This window comes from Strix aluco, chromosome 9 (assembly GCF_031877795.1).
Source record: "Strix aluco isolate bStrAlu1 chromosome 9, bStrAlu1.hap1, whole genome shotgun sequence".
Taxonomy (NCBI): domain Eukaryota; kingdom Metazoa; phylum Chordata; class Aves; order Strigiformes; family Strigidae; genus Strix; species Strix aluco.
In genome coordinates, this window is record NC_133939.1 from 9,945,578 (window position 1) to 9,966,812 (window position 21,235).

At 41.3% G+C, this 21,235-nt stretch overlaps 1 protein-coding gene across 4 annotated transcripts in view; it reads left to right on the forward strand.

The window, feature by feature from the left end:
* The first annotated feature begins 245 nt into the window (after positions 1-245).
* PXYLP1 (2-phosphoxylose phosphatase 1) overlaps positions 246-21,235 on the forward strand; it is a 60,781-nt gene continuing 39,791 nt past the window's right edge. The window contains exons 1-2 of one of the 4 annotated variants that reach the window (XM_074833680.1): positions 246-382; positions 18,337-18,468. In XM_074833680.1, the coding sequence (XP_074689781.1) occupies positions 18,390-18,468 (79 nt within the window). In that variant the 5' untranslated portion in view covers positions 246-382; positions 18,337-18,389. Of the gene's footprint in view, positions 383-747; positions 853-13,405; positions 13,430-16,712; positions 16,737-18,336; positions 18,469-21,235 lie in introns of those variants that run through there. The other 3 variants (XM_074833679.1, XM_074833681.1, XM_074833682.1) reach the window with 3 other exon arrangements.

Below are 21,235 nucleotides of genomic sequence, written 5' to 3' on the forward strand. Positions count from 1 at the left end.
TTCTGCCTAGACATGTCAAAGTAGGTGTGTAAAGGGAATGAAGGCATTCCCCAAATCTGCAGAATTAATTTTAGAACCTGTTTTAGGGACACATGAAAAACCGGTGTATTTGGGAGCTGATCAGCTGGTAGGATGAAACGAGCGCTCCCGCTGGTAGAGCAGCATGAGCCCCTGGGAGGGGAAATCTGGCCGATGAGCCGGGAGCTTCTTTGTTGGCAACAAATCCTGGCGAATACTTTGCGAGTTATGAAATGACTTCGCTTGCATCAGCTATACAGTATGTTTGGTTTCTCTTTTTATTGAAATTCGTGGGATTGTCCTCAGACAAGGACTTGAAATTGGCGTTCCTTAGGGCCACGACAACTCGCAGCGGTGCTTCCCGGTAAGTTAACTAGGAGAAGAATTCGCCCGGGGTCACCCGCAGTAACCATTTCGCTCAGCTGCGTTAGCTGTCCGTGCCGTGTCTCCCGGGATTCACGGCCATCTCCTCCAACGCGGGGAGCACCAAGAGCCGCGCTCTGATGCGGGGCAACGCCGACCAGCGCCCGCCGGGGGTCCCGCAGCCTCTGCCGCCGCCCCGGGCGGGCTGGGGGCGGGCGGCCGGGGACGGCCTGTGCCGCGGGCAGCATCGGGGGACCCGCCCCCCCGCCGGGCTGGGGGGACCGCGGGCCGCGCGCGGGCAGCCGGGGGCGGGGCGGGGCGGGCGGCGGCCGGCAGGGGGCGCCGTGGCGGCCGGCAGGGGGGCGGCGCTGGCCGAGCCGGGCGCGGGGCGGGCGGCCGAGCCGCAGCCGTGGCCGTGGCGTGGCGGCGGGCAGCGGCTCCAGCTCCGGCCGGGGCGCCGAGCACGGCACGGTAGGGCAGGGCGGGGCGGCGCTGCGGGCGGGCAGGTGGGACGGCGCCCGGGGTGCGCCGCCGGGCAGCGCTCGGGCTTGGTGCCCCGGTACAGCCGGCTGCGTCCGCGGTGCTGCCCTGCCCCCGGTAAACACCCGCGGGCGGTCGCTGCCGGCGCCCGGGGAGAAAGCGGGCGCGGCGGGAGCGGCTGCCCCGCGCCCGGCTGCGAGGGGCGGGTAGGAGCGGGGCTGCGGCCCCGCCGGTCCCGCGCTCCGGGGAGTCAGTCCTGGGGCAGCCGGGGGGCGGTGGCGGCCTCGGCCGGGCTGCCGGAACCGGCCCGGCGGGCGGGGAGGGGGGGCCGCCCCCGCGCCACGCCTGGCCGCCCCCGCGCCCCGCCTGGCCGCCTCGGCGGGGCGAACTTTGCCGCCGGGACGGGACCCGCGAGGCGGACACCCGGGTCTCGGTGCTCTCAGGCTTCGTTCCGCGTGTGTGAGCGGTCCGCGCAGTTCCGCGGCTTCGGGCCGTGGGCGCGTGCCCCGCCGTGCGGGGCAGGAGCCCGAGAGGGGCCGCCGGGCCCCCCGAGCCCCCGGGGTGACAGAGCCGGTACGTGCCGCCTTGGCTGGGAACGCCGCGGGGCGCTCCGGTGGGCTGGTACCCGCTCCTCTGCCCCGGGCTGGTACACGGTGGCTGCAGTGGCGGAACTTGAATTTATCTTTCTTTTTGATGCCTGTTGCCTTTAGCGTGTCTGCTAGCAGTCCCTTTCATTGTGTATACTTTAACCTAAATATTTTTGGAGTCTTGAACGGACTTCTTGGTGTATTTCTGCGCTGTGGGTTCCTGAAGATTGAGCCTGAATCTTTTGACAAGCACGGACTTTTCATCAGACCTGTGCTCTGGCACGGAGATCGTCTGGGCCTTCATGCAGAAAGTTGCCCTTAAAAAACCCCAAGCCTATGAAAGTGTTTTTTTAAATGGAAGGAAGTAAGGGACTTATCAATGTGTTTGTAAATACTGTAACCTGAATTTCTGGACAGATCCCTTGACATAAAAGCTGGCACCATGGAAATGACAGGGTGGGGAGAGTGTGTGCAGTGACCTTATAAGCCTTTTATTTTGTCTGGCATTATAGTCTGAGATGAGCATCTAGTTCAGACCTTAAATGTTCTCTTTTACAAGTTTTACAAATATAGTTTCATGTGTGTGAAAAAAACCTACAGAGTAAGTGGCTCTATCCTTGACTAACTGCAAAAGCTGTCACATATGATAAGTTATTGTGCCAGTATTACAATAGTAATGGGATATTAAACCAACACATTTTGGCAGTAAGTAGCTGTAATACTTATGCCCTGTTTTGACGTCTGTAGAAGGAGGATTAGCTCAGACGGAATTTGTAGTGGGAGGGTGTGAGTGGGATGAAAGCAAAAGCTGCTTAATTTTAATCTTCTCAAAAAGGTAACTAAAAGTAGAGCACATGGTTCAAACACATATGTTCTTCTCTCTAATGGCTTTTAATTGTAGTCTCTTAAATATTTTATGTAAACTCAGTAGTGCTGAAACATTAATTTTTATAAGATTCAATACATGCTAAACAAGCTCCCTGTACTGCAAAAAAAGGAAGTACTGAGGAATAGCAGGGTCTCGTGTGAAGGTCTGACAAAAACAGAGCTATAAAACTGCACTGGTGCGACTAACCCTATGTATCTGTACCGATGTACCCCAACAGAGGTGTACCTCTGGTTAGACTTCAGGCCTCGTGTTACATATTTCAGTTTTATAATTGTGAACTTGCTTTTCTTTAACAGCCTTCATTTGCTTTTGGGCTTTTTTAGTTTAAAAAGCGGGTGTCTTGGAATGAACGCACACAAAAAGCAATGCTTCAGGGTGTGCAAAGCTACTGTCCCCCGTGAAGTCTGTTTCCTCCAAGCGGTTTTACGATGGGGTGTGTATTTTTACATATTATCTTTCATCATGATCTCCTTAGATGAAACCTTAAGTGTCCTGTGAGGTTTCTTATGTAGGTCTTTGTTCATTTCCGTAATCTCACAGGAGACCTTTGAAACTAGACTTCAGTTGAATTTTTCTGGATGCTTTTTCTACTGAAGTTGCAGATTATTTTAAAAATGTATTTATTTTTTTAGTTATAAAAGACTTGTATCTTAGGTGTATTTGCATATTATTGTCTGAAAGATGAATGATGAATTCATGTGGTCTTAAGTGTGGCTTTTATCTGGATTTATGGTCAATTCTAGTTGTATATTCTCTTCTTCTCCTCCCCAAGGTTTTTATTCTCTTTTAACTAATAAAAAAAATTTGGCAATTAATATGCAAAAAACCCACTGTGAGACTTGTGTTGCTTACAAACATACGTCAAATGAGTGTAGGAATTAAATGTTACGCCACCTACTAACATATGCTTTATGATTTAGATATGATTAAGTTTATGGTTTATAAGGGATGCTACAAAGGAGGTGGTGGTACCTTAATTGTTCAAGAGGGTGGAGTCTTCAAGTCTGACTCGACCGAAATGCTGAAGGTGCTCTCCAGGACTATGGCGAAGTGCACACAAAACATGCAGCTGTTGCCTTAGGTGTTCAAGGAATCATTTGGTGAAGGAAGTATGAGAGGATTAAAGAAGGTGGAATTTGTTATAGGTACTACAGGAAGTTTTGGGGAGTTACTGATAAGGTGCCCGAAAAGACAACATGGCAGCTCAGCTGTGCTGGCAAGCACTGGACTAGCACACACAAATGCTGCTAGACAGCAGCCTGAAGGGCGAGGAAAGATTTGCTTTGGGGCAGAGCTGTTCAAGTGGTGGATCGTAGTTGGGAAGTGTTTGAACATAGCCTTTAATCTTGACTCGCTGGGAGAGGGAGTCCGTAAGTGAGCTATGCATTGATTCACATTCAGAAGGTTGTACTTAAAAATACTCTAGCTTTGGTGGGAAATTATATATAAAAATAAGAACTTAATTTGTGTAGCAAAAAGGGAAGAAATGCTAAATGCCTTGGAGGAGACTTGAAATTTCATGCAAGATTTCTACTTACACGGGTTTTAGTGTCATGGTAATTTTACTGGAATTGTACTAAAATATTGCAGTACCGATAAAAAGATTGTGTTTTAAAATACATCTTTTTTTTCTTCTTTGAAATGCTTTCCAGAATGCTTTCCATAACGAATGCAGGCCAATGTGTGGTATAAATTACATAGAAATAGAAATGGAACAGTTGATCATAAAGCTACATATAGGATGATGAAGACTGAAGGTTTATGTAGCAGCTTTCCAGAAGGATACTAGAAATGTTGCACAGACCATGACACGCTTCATATTCTGTTAAAATCAGACTGCACTTTGGTGAATCCCAAATGGAGTCCCCTTAAGCGAGCATTTGGTTTTGCAAACCATTTAGGGCAGACAGTTTTGGGGATTTTATTGTCTAAAAATTGTAGCGGAGGATACATGAGTCTTGACTTATGTCTTCGCAGGAGCACGCTTGCTTTGTCACATTGGATTTAGGTTAGAATTCAGAATTACTATCTTGTTTGTCTTGAAACTATTAGGTGGTCTCTGATTACAGCAGGTTGAGAGATTTTCTTACTCAATTAAGAAATGAAGAGTACACTGCGACAGTGTTTATGATTCTTTTAAAAAAATCAAATAATGTCATCTCACTGTGTTCAAATAATACCTGAATCGTAAATGTAATGGTTCATCCTAAACAGCAAGAAAGAGCATTTTTTTCATTGTGGAAGATGATAATAGGAACATTTGTCAGGAGGGCTACAAAGGTGGATGGTAACTGTGCGATTATGTGCTAAGTGGTTGTGACAGGCAAGGGGTTCAGTGCAAGATTGACAGGCTATTTCATATTGATTAGAGGTACACGGGGCATTGAAAAGCTAGATAGCTGGCATATTTCTTAAAAACAACATTTTTGTAAGCTGAAATAATTAGGCTTAGTTGTTTGTGTAAAGACATTGCTCAGAAATGCTGTTTGGAAATACTAGTCAGTGACTGTTTTCCAGCAGTTTCATCCATAGTTTCTACTGCCACCTTAAACTCATGTACCAAGAATGAAGTCTGTTTCCCCTGGAAAGTTGTCACAGGATTCATGGCTTCCCTTGTGAAAATGAAAAAATAAACACCATAACTTTGTCTCAATGCCTGCTATAAATTCTATAATAACCGTACTATGTTTTCCTAATGCTGATAGTCTCTGCTGATAAAGGGAGGCCCTGTGAATACCTGGTACACTCTGTTGTTAATGATGATTTTGAAAGGACGAAGCAATGCTGACACCTGATCTTTGCCATATTTTTCATGCTTTGTTCATCTTCCTCACGCCTATGGTGATGATGTTCGTTTACTGATTGCCCCTGAAGTAGAAGTCTGAACACAGGCTTGCATTTCTGTCTATGAAGACTTTTGGGTACCTTCGTGAGGAGCTTCTGTTGGGCCAATAAATTGTGAAAGCAACTTTGTGGAACTAAGCAACAAAAATGTGGGCAATAGGCCTTTCAAATGAAATGCCAGGACATCGTGTTTAATGCCAGCGCTGTTTACCTAAACCTATTTTTATTTTTCCTTTTGAAGAAGTAACTTGACTGCTTGCACCTTTGTGGTCAGGTTGTCTGTAAGACAGCATGTTTCTAGAGGTTACCTTGTACTGCTGCCGTGAGGATCAAGGAGAAAACCAGGCATGACTTTTTGCCAGCAGCAGGGCAGTTCTCCCAGTATGTTGCCTCTTATTCCCCATTCAGCAGCCAGGCAAGTTGGCAGTTGTATGAAGTGTTGTGGGAAGGAAAGGGCAGTAGAAAATGCTGACTGTCTGCTAATCCATCTGTGTAATCACCATTCTAGGGTTAGATTGCAGGAAGATGACAAAATTGCTGATACAGTCTTTTTAGCCTTTTTTTTTTTCCTTTCCTTCCCCACTCCAGTATGAGCTGCCAGCTGTTGGTGATGCAATGGGTAATAGCATAACCTGCAGAGAGAAACAGAAGTTCTCCATTTGGAAGACAGGAAATGGAAGTGTGTGTCTACCCTTTAATTTTGAATCCTCGTGATTGTATAGAGGTGGTTGAATATGGAAGTGTTGGGTGACTTGGCATATGAGGATAAGATGGAACAGATCTCATAGCAGGGTCATAGTCAGGAGAAAAAATATTTTGGAATGAGGGTCAAAATATAGCTTGAGCACAAGGATAGAATGAAATGTCAGCTCTTCCATCCCTCTTGCACAAACACTTCTAACATCAGGCTGTTGCACTGCCATTTTTCACGGGTATAATTTAGATAAGTTAGTAAAATTGTGTTTTACTTCATGGGGAGCTTTCAGTAATAGCCAAATCACCAGATATAAAATGCTACGTTTTAGGGTAGGCTGAAGGCATGTCTAGCTAATGGTCAAGGTGGAGTTGTGGGTGAGTTGCCAGGAGAACTTGGTGGATTCAGATTCTAGCAGTTTTCCAGAGGGTGAGGGATAAAGGACTAGCTGAAGAGGAGATGCAAGGTGGGATGGCAAGTAGGCTGAAGAGCTTGGAGTAATGAAGTCAGTGAGCTGTTACGACTTAACTAGAATCTCCCCAAATCCATTCAGTCTGAATCCTGTGAGCAAATCAACCTCACTGTGTGAACCCCTGAGAACTGTGGGTTCCTTTCCGCATTAGAACATACACGTGTGCAGTCAGGTTATAAACAGACCCGGTATAGGATCATCTGGAATGAAAAGAGTAAGGACAGATTTGGAAGCTCAGGTCCTGTTCTCAAATTCATCTAACCTGAGTGGAAGGGCAGCTGTGCAGAGGAAAATAACTGTTCTTCATACTAACATAATCTCAGACATCGGATAGGATAAATTAGACCTGGTGTGAGAAATAAACGTTTTCCTGCATTTATGAGCTTTCTTTACTGATCTGGTTGATCGCAGCTAGCTTTTAGTGCATCCCTACAATGTTTGCTTTCAAAGTTAGTGCCAGAAGAAGGTATTTGCCGGTGAATACACCCCTTGACAGTGGAGCAGAGGGAGGCAGGTCTGTATTGGAAATGCATGCAGTGGGGAGTGTTAGAGTAGGAGAGGGAGTCATTCAAACAATTAAAACTGTAAAAAGTAAAAGCTTAACTATAAAAAAAGTGTAACAATTCAAGCACATTAACTGCTTTGCCTTTGCATGCTTTTTGGAGCTGTGATGTTATCTGATCAACCAGTGGCTGTGACCTGTGTGTGATTAGGATCTGTGCTCATACAGTTACGAGCATATGGTATACCGTTTTAAAATGATAAGTTTAAAATAATGACATTCTGGTGCTGTTTTTTAAGAATTATTTAATTGTCTGTATGTTCTGGGATGGTTTTGCTGCCAATTGAGATTCAGTTCTGGCCTGGAGCCATCAAATCATAAGGTTTCTTTCAAGTTTCTTAATAATGTTAAAAAAGAGTTGCTCAGTTTCCTTTAAGGAAGTAAAAGCACTTCCTTTGTTTTTGTTTTTACTTTCCCTGCAGTTCAGAGCTGTGTGTGACGGATCATTGCATAGGAAAAGGAGTAGGAATATGGTGACATTCCTGAAGTGGGTGACAAAGAGTTGGGCTCGTGACAGATTTTCCTAGATACTAACATTTTCTTTCCACAGGGCCACCAAAATGACATGCGGGACTGGTGAGTTGTTACAGATTTCGACTTTTTTCAAATTTCTACAGAGTAACCTTATTTCCAACTAAAAAGAGGTAGTCATGGACAGATCAAAGCACTTATTGAGAAGTTTGTCTGAATGGAAGGATCTCTTCAACTGAGGATTTAAATGGACCAAAAGAAACCAAAGTTAAGGACACCTACTCCTTAAAATATTTCATCCTCTCATACATTTGCTGTTCAAACAAGTAAACCTAATGAGACCTATAAAATCATCATAGTTGGAAAACCAAAGTCCAAAGCATGGAAGCTTTCAACAATTCCTAAAAGGAATATGAAAATTAAGGAAGAGATATTAAGGTAGCAAAGGAATTGTGGTAGTCTTTTCAGTACTTATGATTTGAGTATGCCATGAGGTCTCACTTTTTAGAAAGGGGACTGGCTTGTGATCCAAAGTTACCTAAAGACTGTCTAAAGCTTTGTAATTTGACAGATTTTGTTATAAACTGGATTTTATTGTCAGACTTAACACAACAGTGAAGCTTGTCTGTGGTTTGAAAGGAAGTAGTCAATGCTATATCATGTTCTGTTCAAAATGCAGCTTCAGGTTCAAAACCGCATCCATCTTCAGAGTATCTGCTGCGCTCTGAGAGACCTTACAGCAGTGGTAGATCTGTGGGTTTCTTCCTGCTGGATGAAGTGGTCCTTCTCAGTCTTCATTTTGGTAATCTAAAATGTGTAGGTTCCTTAGAGTTGGGGACTCTTTTTTTAGCTTTTTGATGCATTTGAGTGTGTTTGTAGCAGGCGCAGTATGAGGGAAAAGGTGTTTGGGAAGGGAACAGCGAGAGAAACTTTGGTTCTTTTAAACGTTACAAAAATGCACATGGCAGCAGCATGTGCTTGTTGTTAATGCTATTGGTAGTAGAACTTTCATGGGGCTTTTTTTCTTAGTGAGGTGCAAGGACACATTTTACCTATAGCAGAGAATCAATCTGCAGCAAATATGTTTCTGCAGAAACTCTGTTCTCAAAGCAGTGGTCAAAGGTAGACTAATGTGCTACCTAGAAAATGCAAAACTTTGTATTTTACATGCAGCTTCTCTGTATTGTCAGACAAAACAAAAATACTTGTTCAAAATACTCCAGTTTGTTTCCAGTTGGTTTTTTTTGTTTGCTATACAAGGGGATGCCATTAATCAGCTTTCAGTGATGCCTTTTCCTATTATTTGGTAGGCTTTATGTTCTTTTTTATCTAATAGGAGTATAACAAATCTTTATTATGTATTCATAATTAGAAAAACTGAAAGGTACTGCATATCGAGTCTAGATTTTTGTTTCTGTTAAAGTGCACAGGTGTGAAACCCAAGGGTGTATGAAGGCTCATGTTGTGCTCTCATGTTTGTAGAAATTGATTATACATCCATTACAACTTAAAAAAATAACAACAGCAGTGTAAACTGATTGTAACAAGAGCTGTAGTGAGGGTGTGTTTGGGCATTACACCTGATCTCTGTAAACTCTGAAGCAGGAAAACCCAATGGAAATTTGCTCTAGTGTGTCTTCATTCCTATGTTTTGGTGGCTTCCTGGGCAACAGACTGGTTTAGAAACAAGCCCAGCAAGATAACCCAGATACACTGAGTGGCATCACAGGATCCGTTGCCATTCCTCCCCTGGCTGCATCCTATAAATGCAATACTATGGATCCTATGCTGGATGCAACTAGCACTAGCAGAATTAAAACTTGGGTCATATTTAACGCTTGCAAGCAGTGACATAAATACAGACTTAAATAAAAATATTTTGCTGACCAAGAGAGATTAAGATTTGTTTCCAACTTGTGCACCTACAGCAATTTTGGCGAATAACCAAGGAAAGAGAAATACTGTGTGTGTTATATATACCTTTGGCATAGGAACTTGTATATATGAATTATGTAGAGGTTTTGGGGTTTTTTTGTGGTGTGGGTTTTGGTTTTTTTTTTTTAAATATACACTTACTGACAGAATTAAGATCATCCAAGACCTACTAGGAAGGGTGAGAAAAAGTAATCAGTTGAGTAGGTGGAACTTGAAAATACGTAGAGGTAAAGACTCTGTAAAAGGGACCAGATTAAAGGGTGGAGATGGCTTGCAGTGACAGATAACAGAGTAAGTCATCCTCTTTTCCACTGGAAAACAGCAACGAGGGGAAGCACTGTGTGGCACCTATTAAAAGTAAAGGAATACTTCTCTACAGCTGATGGCAAGCGGGACCAGCTGCCCTTTGGAACCCAGAAGCCTTGTGGAAGGGCAAACGTTTGTCATTGGAGAAGTCAGTACTCAGTCAGTCCTTGCCAACATAGATCTCTGCTGAAGGACTGGGGTGTACAGGTTCCCGTGGGTGCAGTGTGGAGCTTTACCTGGGTGTTTCCCTTAATGTGGAGCAGAATTCAGCAGAAGTTCTTGCCTTGGCTCTGAGTCCTGCGGAGTGAAGTGATATGGCAGAGCATCAGTGACTAACAAGTATGACTAAAAGTACTAAACAAAAAAGAGAATGCATGAGCTAGCAAACATGTATTTTGATGCTGACCATCACTCTGTCCTCTGGTCTAAACAGATGTCTGGCACCAAGTAGAACATAAAGGAGACTACAGATGGATTGCGTTAAACACTTCATAATTGTTTCTATGTGCAATCCTGCTTTTCCTCTTTGCAGTCAGAGCTAATTTAGACTCTTGTAGGGCAGGGGCATGTCGTCTCTGTGTCCTGGCTGATGGGAACACTTGTTATTTATAAATAGACTGGTGAAGCTGGTAGGAAGAAAAATGCCTCTGCTGTCAGAATGGTGCCAGAGCCTGGGCATGAAGGCAGCAATCTGTCTCCAGGGTGAATCTCTAAAGGGGAAGGTGCTGTGGGAAGAGAGGGAAAGGAGATGAAATTAAAAATGTTTTTATTTATTTATTTATCTTTACGGGAAGGATGTGCAGGACATAGAAGTTATATTTGAATTGCAGCTATTCACAACTTGTCTTGCATGTACTGATAATTTCAGGAATAGCAGAGAGACTGGAGATGGAAAAGGGCTCTAGGGCAATGGCATCGTCCCAAAGGAAGCAGATGTTTGCAGTACCTTATATTTTGGCACTATAGTTTCCTTCATCTCTAAGTTAGTTCATGCACTTGTGATTCTCTTATAGTCCTAGGAACTATTGATTATGTAGAAATAACTACGGTACTGATACCCTTTAATGACTAGATGTCAAAATTACTGTGCTTCGTCTTTAAAAAAATACTGGTTTGGTGTTCAAGTGTTTAAGTGTGCTTTTGAAATGTTATGAATAAAAAGGATATTTAGAGGTCACAATTATGGTATTTCTTTCAAAAGTTCTTGTTTGAATTGTCAGAAGCATTTGCGTTTAGAAGTGGTTCCTTGACAGGTGATTAGTGGTCAGAGTACAGGGGGGGGTAAGCTAATACACCTAAATGGTGTTCTGTGGAAGCGTGAAAAAGATTAAAGAATCAAACATTTAATGATCTTTTCATGCTTTTTGACAGTTCCCACACCTCTGGTCCTGTCCTGTGTTTTCCCCCCCCCACCCCCCTCCTTATCTTTATTCAAGAAAACATGGGTATAATTTAATCAGAAAACTGATGTAAGTCCAAGGAAAATCCAGAAACAGGGAGATCTCTGGCTGCAAAATAAGTCAACTTCCAATGCTGGGAAACCCATACAGGGTAGTTGTAATGTTATAATGTTACATTACATTAACTACAACATTAATGCGCTAAACATAACTTTAATCTAGATGTCTCTGCATGACTGTTTATTGACCAATTTTAAAAGATTCATAGACTTGTAGGTTCTAATTTAAATAAAAGAAATATACTCTAAAGGACTTGGACTGACAAAAATCAAATGCAAACCTGAACTGTGTAAAAACTTGTTCTGCTTGTGTCCCTTAGCTGCTGATCTCGGAAAGAAAGCGACTCATAACGATGATTTGAGTAGGACAGAATGGAAAAGCTGGAAACTGTCCCTTGAAGGAAGTAAGCTGAAGTTGTAAGCTGAAGACTGCTTTCCTAGAATTTCCAGCATAAAACTGTATGACAGTGCTGCTCAAACCTGAAAGTTGGTTAGGAGAAAGATGTTTAAAATATTCACCATGTTATCTGCTTGCCCACCTTGAGATTTAAAAGCTAAGATCTCAGAGTCAAGCGGACGTTTTATTTTGAGAACAGCAGATTATCTTCAAGGTGTGGTCAGATTTCAGTATGGCTAATGGTCCCTTCATCACTTCTGGCTGCTAAGCAACTCTTCACCTTTACTTATTAAATCTAGTGCTAAGTTTGCTGCACAGTGAAAATAATGAGTGCTGTAAAGAGGGACAAAATTGTTTAAGAGCTCCGTTTATTCTCTTAGCTTTAATGAAGTGAGAGCTTGTGTTGGTTGCTTTGGCAGACTAGGCAATACTGCTGTGGCATTTTCAATAACTTTTGCACATCTCAAGACCAGCTATGCCAGTATGAGGATTTTAGAACTGACTAGATAAGGAAGAAACTTGGAATAGGAGACAAGAGAAATTTAGATGTAGATATTTTAATGTTCTAAATACTAACTCTAGTAACTTAGCTGTTAGGTTTTTGGTATTTTTTTAAAAATCAGATGCTTGCTGCTAAAATGTTAAGTAATTTGAAAATAAAATTATCTTGTAAGTAGCTATTACAGAATCACAGAATCATCTAGGTTGGAGAAGACATTGAAGATCACCTAGTCCAACCATTAACCTAGCACTGACAGTTCCCAACTCCACCCTATCCCTCAGCTCTATGTCAGCCCGACTCTTAAACACCCCCAGGGATGGGGGCTCCACCACCTCCCTGGCAGCCCATTCCAACGCCTAACAACTCGTTCTGTAAAGAAATGCTTCCTAATATCTAGTCTAAACCTTTCCTGGTGCAACTTGTGGCCATTACCCATTGTCCTATCCCTTCTTACTTTGTTAAAGAGACTCATCCCAAGCTCTTTGCAGCTTCCTTTCAGGTAAAGGGCGATGAGGTCTCCCCTCAGCCTCCTCTTCTCCAGACTAAACAACCCCAGTTCCCTCAGCCGTTCCTCGTAAGACCTGTGCTCCAGACCCTTCACCAGCTTTATTACTAGTTTTTAGATAGCAACATGTAGCCATGCCCTACTGGGTAGGTGCTGCTTCCTGCTGTTTCCATGCATGATTACCATGGAGTGGTACACGTTGCCTTTTTTAACCATGGCTTTCCTTATCTTCATTTTTTTTTTTAATGAGGCTGCTGACCTGTTTATACTGTCAGTCAGCTTCTGTGTTTCCTGTGGTTACGAACTTCCAGCATAAGTCATGGGGTGAGCTAACAGGAGTAACATTACTGAACAGATTTTATTTAATGTTTTCAATGATGAGCTGGTTTTACTTTTTTAGAAATGCTGTTTTTTATGCCAAGTGATGTGACCTATTTCTCATAAATGCTTTTTTTTAAAAAAAAAAGAAAGCTTGTTTCTGATGGGAAAATGAAGAATTATGATTAATAATATTGCAGATGCTAGCTTTGTTACTTCGTGATGCCATGCAAGATGCAACTTTAGTGTTGCAGGAATAATATGTCCAGTTTAAATTGCTGACATTACAGTGAGCTGCAGGGGTTTTGTGAGGGTTTCCTCAACGTAACGATTACAGGCATGAGTAACTAAGCAGGTCATGCTGACCAGAGAATTGGTTCTGCTGAGTGCTCCTCTTTCCTCTCTGTTCTAGTGCTTGCCATAGACCTTTGTAGCACTGATCGATTTGGTCAAAACCACAAGATCCCAGCCACTATTTTTCATTTGTGCAGGAAAAAAAGCAAATCCTTTGAAGCACCAAAGAAAAGGTTTGGCTTGCATGACTTCCTGACACAACTATTTTCTGTAATTTCCAATTCAAGAGTATGAAGTTCTTCAGCTGTCTGAGGATGTCTGGATGCTGGAATGGTGGGTTTTAGTAGATGAAAAATGTACTGCCTGGTAGTCTCTTGCCAAATGGCTGGGGAATGATTGATAGAGCATCATGAGTTAAAATGCAAGTAAAGACAGAAGTCTTCATTATAATTGTATCAGGAGCTGTCACCTTCATTTCAGATGTCTTCAAAACTGGTTTTGTCAGAAATAAGCCCTCAGATATAGATGAAAGATAAAAGATGCATCAAAAAGCAATTACAATTAAAACCTCTATTCTGCAGTGTAGAGACATCAGACTAGTAAGTCGGTCCCTGTGTTCTTCCATGACTTTTTCTGAAATATGAATGTTACTCCAAATCAACCTTATGTTGTCTGTGGGCTTTTTGCTCTGGGCTCTATAAGCTTGCTACAAAATATACTTCTATCAGTTTTTGGCATATAGTTAAGTACAGACTTAGTGCTACCTTCCTTTTTGAGCAGAGTCACCATTTTTCTTTGTTTCATTGCGACCACTTTTGCTCGCTTGTATTTCAGTAGACAATGTCATTTTGATGTACCAAACCAGATAAATACAGTAATTTTATTAAGGCAGACTTTGAAGAGTACTATTGATTATTTATGGAGACATGCTATTTTAATCAAGTAAATTCATTTAAGCTGTCATGGTAAGTGTAATAATGTGCTTACGCTTCATGCTAGATAGTAGGTCTGTATTCTAGATGGATATGGGTGATTTAGAGGATATAACAGTATCAGTCAATTGGCCCAGAAATTTGGCAGTTGTGGTTTAGTGTCAAGTTTAACCTCACAAGTGCTTTGAAAGCATTGATGTCAAGTTATTTTCAGGGCCTGACTTAAAATAATGAAAAGAAATAGTTTAGTTAGTCAACCCTGCAAAAAATGTCGTCTTTGTTTTGCACAGGAGGAGGGGTTGCTGGGGGAGAGGTTCCATGTGGAGCACTAACTGGCAATACCCAGCTAGTGTGGAACAAAAAGTAGGTTAGTCATGCCAGCTGGTCTGCTGGGAGCTGCGTGCTTAGCCTAGGCTCCTAGCAGACATGCCGCGCTCCCAGCATTTCCAGGTAATTACTAACTTTTCCAGTGAAATGGCCTAAAGCAGAGAATGTGACTTGACCAAATTTTTCCAAGAGCCTAGCAGAGGCTTGGCTAGTCTCCTGACTCCCTCGCCTGGCCTGCAGTCGTTAAGACTGTTTTTACCCTTGTGTGAGCATGCAGTAGCCTAGCACCTTACACTGGCAGGTGTTGTCACTGTCTTGTGAGATCAGGTAAGAGCTGAGGGTGCTCTAAATGCTGTGAGTCATTCTGGTGTGTTTTGATGAGTTGAGACATTTGGGTCACGTTTAAAAGAAAAAGATGTTCAGTGAGTCGGTAGGTGGGTATGCTGCAAAAGGTGGCTCACGTAGCCTTTCAATTATCTGCATTTCGATATAGGGTGCTTTATTGACTATCCTTCAGAATACCTAGACTGCTTATGTGTGTTATGCTTATAATTAGTGTTGCTGAAATAAGTTTAGGGGTTCTGTACATTGTCTTTATCAAGTCCTGCATTCATAGAAGCTTAGAATCATAGAATCATTTAGGTTGGAAAAGACCTTTAGAATCATTGAGTCCAACTGTTAACCTAGCACTGCCAAGCCTGCTACTAACCCATGTCCCTAAGTGCCACATCTACATGTCTTTTAAATATCTCCAGGGACGGTGACTCCACCACTTCCCTGGGCAGCCTGTTCCAATGCTTGACAACCCTTTCAGTGAATAAATTTTTCCTAACAATCCAACCTAACCTCCTCTGGCACAACTTGAGCCCATTTCAGTCTTGAGCAAAAGCCCTGTTCTCAGGGATGAGCATAAATCACTGCTTTTCTGGCACATGTCAGGAGCTGCTGCCAAAACACTGCTGCTCCCAGGGCTGAGTTCTGCCTCTTCTGCAGTGGTGTGGTGCTTACTCACCTTTAAAAGCAATAACTACTTACTTATTTCTGAAGCAAAGAACTAAGGCCCATACCTGGAGACTAGTGACGTGGTGTGGTCAGCTGTTGATAGGATTGACCTTTGAGTACTGAGAGCTTACAGCGTGGAGGTGACGAGGCTGGGGCATGACCTGCACTCTGGCCCATCCGCAGAGTAAATAGATAAAGCTCGATATTCTCTAAATGTCATGTTAGCCGCAGACGCTCTGCAACCCTGCAGCCTTTTGCTGTGTGGTGGTATATTCTGAACACCCAAAATGTGTTTTGCTGTGTGGTTTGATTTATGATCCGTCTGCATATAAAAATAGATTTGTGGGGAGATAAGGTTGGTTAGCTTTTTATTTCCCCCCTCCCCGGCTCAGTTTTATCGCTTTTAGCTTACAAACGCTCACTTCAGTGAGTGCTCACAATGCTTATTGTCCTGTCTTCACTTAATATGTGCTGGCAAAGTGCTGCTTTTCCCTGGGCGTACCTCGTGTGCCAGCACAGAGGAGCAGAGACTCCCCTACTCCATCCTGCAGACGTTCACCTGATTCCTGGCAGCCTGGTGTCCAGTGGGAGCTGGTGACAAATTGTATTGAGAGGCTTTGCTGTAACAGCTACTCAACAGGAGCTATTCCTGTGCCTCATAAGTTGTAACACAGCAACTTTTGATTTGTTAACAGGCCAAAGTATATTTAAAAGAAAAATCCACCTTGTTTATAATTTCTTGAATGTTACATTTAAAACTAAATGTTATAAAACTTCTGATCTTGCAATTAAGGTTTAAAGCTAATTAAGATTTTTCTCTAAAACATTTTGCTAATATGAGGTGCGTATGATCTTTTTTCCAGTCCTGTAATTTTTCCTTTTTTGTGGCATTTCTTTTTTTATACAGCAACAGTATTAATGATTGTAGACTGTGCACAAGACCTCTTGTTCCTGAGAGCTTTTTAATAGATTTTACCTTCTTCTCCCTGCTAAGTCTAATTTTGCTTTTTCCTGTGGTTCCCCTTCTGTTCTTCCATCTGTTTGGTTTAACTGCTTTACTCTCTCCTGGTGTTTTGTGTACACTAATCCTTATACCTTCTACCCTTCAGAGCTTTGTTTAGTTTCAGTGGTTTAATTCAGTTTAGTTTCAGCATACATTTCACTAAGATGTTCCAGGATGAGCTGTGATTTTTGTGAAACTAAGACTGTTAAAATCGTTTCTTCTGTCTCTTTATTTAACCCGATTACTGCTTGCACATGCCATTTATGGTGCTACTGGCATTTTGGAAAAATACTGTAATAGCTCTGGATTCTTGCTTCTCAGATTTTCCCGTTCTTTCCATTTTTCCACAGTTTCCAAAAGCTGTAAAGGTAATTTTGTAAGTAAAATGAGGTGGAAAGACCTGCAAAATGTAGATGCATAATACATTTCACTTACTGCAAGCCCCACTGCTTTTGTTTCTGGAAGATCAGCACTTATGCTCTGAGTCCCACTGCTTCATACTATGGAAGTCACCTTGGGCCAATTGGTCTATCCTACCACTTTTCTTAAGACTAAATGCAGTAGATAAAATAAGAAATTCAGTGATTCATGAGATTTTCAAATACTAATGAGAAAATTAATTGGGGGAAAAAAATCTAAATTTTGAGATAGTGATTTAATTTCTTTTGTCAGCGCTCAGAGATAGAGATTAAAATCTTGCTAAGATGGTTAGTCTTTTAGCACAGAAGAGTTTTGATAAACAGGTATGTATTAATTACATGTAAATGTAAGCCTTTTATTTCTTAAAAGCAGGAAAGAAGCAAGAGAGATCTTTTTTCCTGAGTGGAAATAGCAAATAAGCACTGGGGCAAAAAGACACATTGGTGGGGAAAAAAGTTATTCAGTCAACATGTTTAGATAGGCTGTCAGAGCTCAGTTCAAAGGATCTGGGAATCTCAGAAGATTTCTTTCAAGACTAACCAATTTCCTGCAACATGCTGTCAGTGCTGGGAAAAGGCATCTCTTGCACATAAGAGCAGCTGGTGGTTTAAAAAAAAAAAAAAGTGTTGGGGGAGAATATTCTCCCCATCCCTTATATAGAGCCATTTTCCAATGGGAAATGCACATCTGTGAAAACAGGGCACTTGAGAAAATTCTATACACTTCAGAATGTCATTTTGCAAGGAAAAGTGTGGTTTTTACTAACAGCATGCTTCTTGTTTTGGGTATTTTCAGGAGAGGGCTGGGGGGTTTTTTTGTCTTTTTGTTGTTTTTTTTTTTTTTTAAACTTTTGCAATGAGTTACTTGAGTTCTGACGTTTTATTAAATGCTATTGATTTGAAATATATTGTTCTGATCCTCATCAAGAGTTGTTTAAAAATATTGTTACACAGAATTATTCCAGGTGTTAATCTTAAATCAATATACTTTTCCATTCTCTGCAGTGGTATTGGTAGTTTTTCTTACGCTTTACTCTCTTAAATAAGACTTGTGAACTTTGTATCAGTAAAAGGACTACCAGTTCTTTAGTTTTACCAATTAGAGAAACTAATTTTTAACACGGGTTTAAGTGTGTGTGTGTGTACCTTTTTAACATGTTACAGGATCATTTTGTTTCTAGGGTTGATTTCCTAAATTGCTCTTGAGAGCCTTTAAGTAGTAATAATCTTGTGATTTCCTTTGCACAGGGGCAAGAGACTTTTGTTAAAGAACCATTGACCATGTTATGACGTGATCATTAACCCTGTGTTAGCAGGAGAAAATTTTATGGGAAATCGCATTTTTTTTATTTACTTGAAAGTTCTGTCTTGTGGAAATACAGTTAATTTCGTAACTAGCATGAGGACAGTTTATTGTTACTGTTGTTGCCAATTTGAATTGCCTATGCTTGCCCTTAAAAAATAACTTGACACTGTCAAAAGGGTAGTTGAATTTTCTTTGCTATAGCTGATGCTGCCACCTCTGAAATGTATTTGCCAATGTTTTGTTGTTTTCAGGAACCATTGATATATGAAGATGAAACCATGAAGAGAAAGCAGAACGAATAATAATGCTTTTCCGAAACCGTTTTCTGTTCTTGCTGGCTTTGGCAGCCTTATTAGCCTTTTTGAGCCTCAGTCTACAATTCTGTAAGTGTCCTCCCCCTTTGTTTTCTATGTATAGTAGTCTATAGGTGTGTTTAAAAATGGCCATGCTTGCATGTTGTTTAAGCATTCTTTCTGTATTTAAATATTTGTTGGGTTTTTTGGTGTGTGGTGTTTCCTTTTCAAAAATAGGAAAATAAATGTAAAAATAAAAATAGTTTTGTGTGCCATATAGGGATTTATACAATCTAGAGACTTTTCAAATCAGGCTATCTCAGAAAAAAAATCTTAATTTTGTAGCACAGTTAAGTAATTGAATGTGATTGAATCCTTCCATGAAAGCAGACAAAACACATTTGAGTAAAAACTGCTGCAATTGGTATTTTACACTGCATCAGACCAGACCAGACGGGATTGAGAAAACTGCTGTGAGAGTGTTGAGTGTTGGAACTTCTCCTTATTTGTACCTGCACATGAGGAAATTTTAAACAGTTGAATTTGCTCATCACAAGTGGCTGGTTTGTTTAGGAAAAGATAAATTAGGTTGTGCTTCATGGGTTAATCCAGAGGGCCATAATTTACTGATGACGAAGCAGGAAGGTGGTGCTGAATGCAGGTTAGTGTGTGTTGACAAATGAGCATTGTGCCACATGATGGTATCACCTGGTTCATCAATGATAACATTTGCTAGGTAAAGTGATGTTTTGGGTAAATCTAATACGTATTGATACACACGGATGTAATTAGTTGCTGTTAGACGGCAGGGAAAAATGCCTATCCATAGTATAGGATAACATTCTTTGTTGTTGTTGTCTTGCATCACGTTTTAATGTAAGAGTGTGGCCCTTCCGATCTGTGCTTTTTTTGCATAGTTAAAAAAAAAAAAAAACAAACAAAACACCAAAACCAGAGAATTACTTTAGATTTAGAATGTGTCTTTTTCATATGATGGACAAATTAAAATGAGGGGGGGAGGAGGAAGGGAAAAGAAACTTTGTGGTTCTATGTTATTTTTTGTGTGTTTAAACTCATGTTCATGTAATACAGGGACCTGTGGCTCTGAACTGCTTTCTCAGTCTCCTATGGGTACATGCCAGTGGGTCTGACTCCAGCTTGTTTTGCCTGTTAGGCTCTTTATGTCTCTGCCCTTGACGTTACATGGTTGGTTATGAATTGTGTATAGGGTTAAGGTCCTAGAGGAACTTCAGCAGAAATATGAAACGGAGTTGTTAACAAAAATGAGCTTTATTTAGAGATGAGGAGGTAGGCATACAGGAGAGTGAATCACATTTCATCAGAAGAGGAAGTTATTTTCCACTTAATTAGAAGATAACATTTGTGCAAGAGGAATTCCGGGAGGTAAAGATGCTTGAGGGGGTGTTTTAAAAAGCACTTAAACTGCAGCAAGTAGCCATCATGAAACTTAGTGCCAATACCAAAATACATATAAAAATTTTTACATAATGAGAACTGCAATACAGGCTAGCAGGAACTGAGGAGTTTGACATACAGGAAGCCTGATATTTTAACGACTACCAGCTTCAGCTTGTAGACAGCCTAGTTCAAACTCAGACCGAAGACCATCTCCAAAGCAAAGACAAAACTCTTTTCTATCACCATATAAAACTATTATGGAAACCAGCTGGAGTTTGAAGAATTTAAAAACCAAACCAAAGTCTAAAAGCCAAAACCAATTTTTCCCCTCTATCTGCAAAACAATCTGCTACCTGAGTCTACAAGTGCTTGATGAGATGCTTTCAAATTAAACACAGGTGTAAATTTTTAGTCTTCTCCTGACTAGCTTAACGTTAAACTAAGAAAACACTTGGTTCTGAACTTGAGCTTTTAATGAAACAAGCATGCAAAAATTTAAAGATATATTTGCAATGAAGTGTCAATGGGAGTGTAGTTTCAGTACTGTCTTAGAGCAGAATCTTTGGTCAGTGTCCATGAGTAATATAAATACATAAAAATGCTGTTTTGATAAAAGTGGACCAAGTACTAGCACATGGTGAACCACAAGCTGACTCAATAAGGCAGTAACCCCCACTTGAGGAATTACAGAACATCCTTCAGAAAAGGTCTGTGAGCCCCTCTGATACTGCATGATATGGAGCACTGTACTGCATAGAGCATTGAAGAACAGAAAATTTAAGTGTCCATCTCCCCAGGAGATAGACACTATGTACTTAGTAGATCTCTATTTACTGTTTCCTGTTGCCGTGTTGAAGGTCCTTCCTTGAACTGAATCTGTTCCTTTTAGCACATGACATAGTTCAGAGGCACGCATCCCTTGCGATTTTATTCTCACCATTGCACAAAGTGGTAGTGATGTTGTCTTGTTTCATGTATAAAGCTTTTTTCTGAGAGCAATATGCTGCTTCTCTTTTCCTTCAGACTGTAAAACTTGGTTTCCAATTTTGATCCCTTCTGAGCTGCCTGGAGAAAAATTTTGTTTACACTGCTTTCTAATTTGTGTCAGATCATGCAATATGAAAATGAGAGTTTATACATTTAGACTCAGGAAAATGCCCAAGCCACTGAGTTGGTTTTTTCTTTTCATTTGTTTTTGTTTTTGTTTTGTTTGATGGGAGTTACCTCTTGAAGCATTTGGAGTGGAAGTGGATGTTTTATGCTGTTGTGAGATTGATTTTCTGTTAGCAAGCAGCACACAGTTTTGGAGGATGGCTGGTCATTTTAAAACATACTACTGCTTGTCTAAGCAGTGAATGCTGAAAATGTGTTTTCCTTTCTGTGCTAAATTTGTTTAGAAAAGTGAAACAGTAGCATGAAATGCATAATGGTACCTATC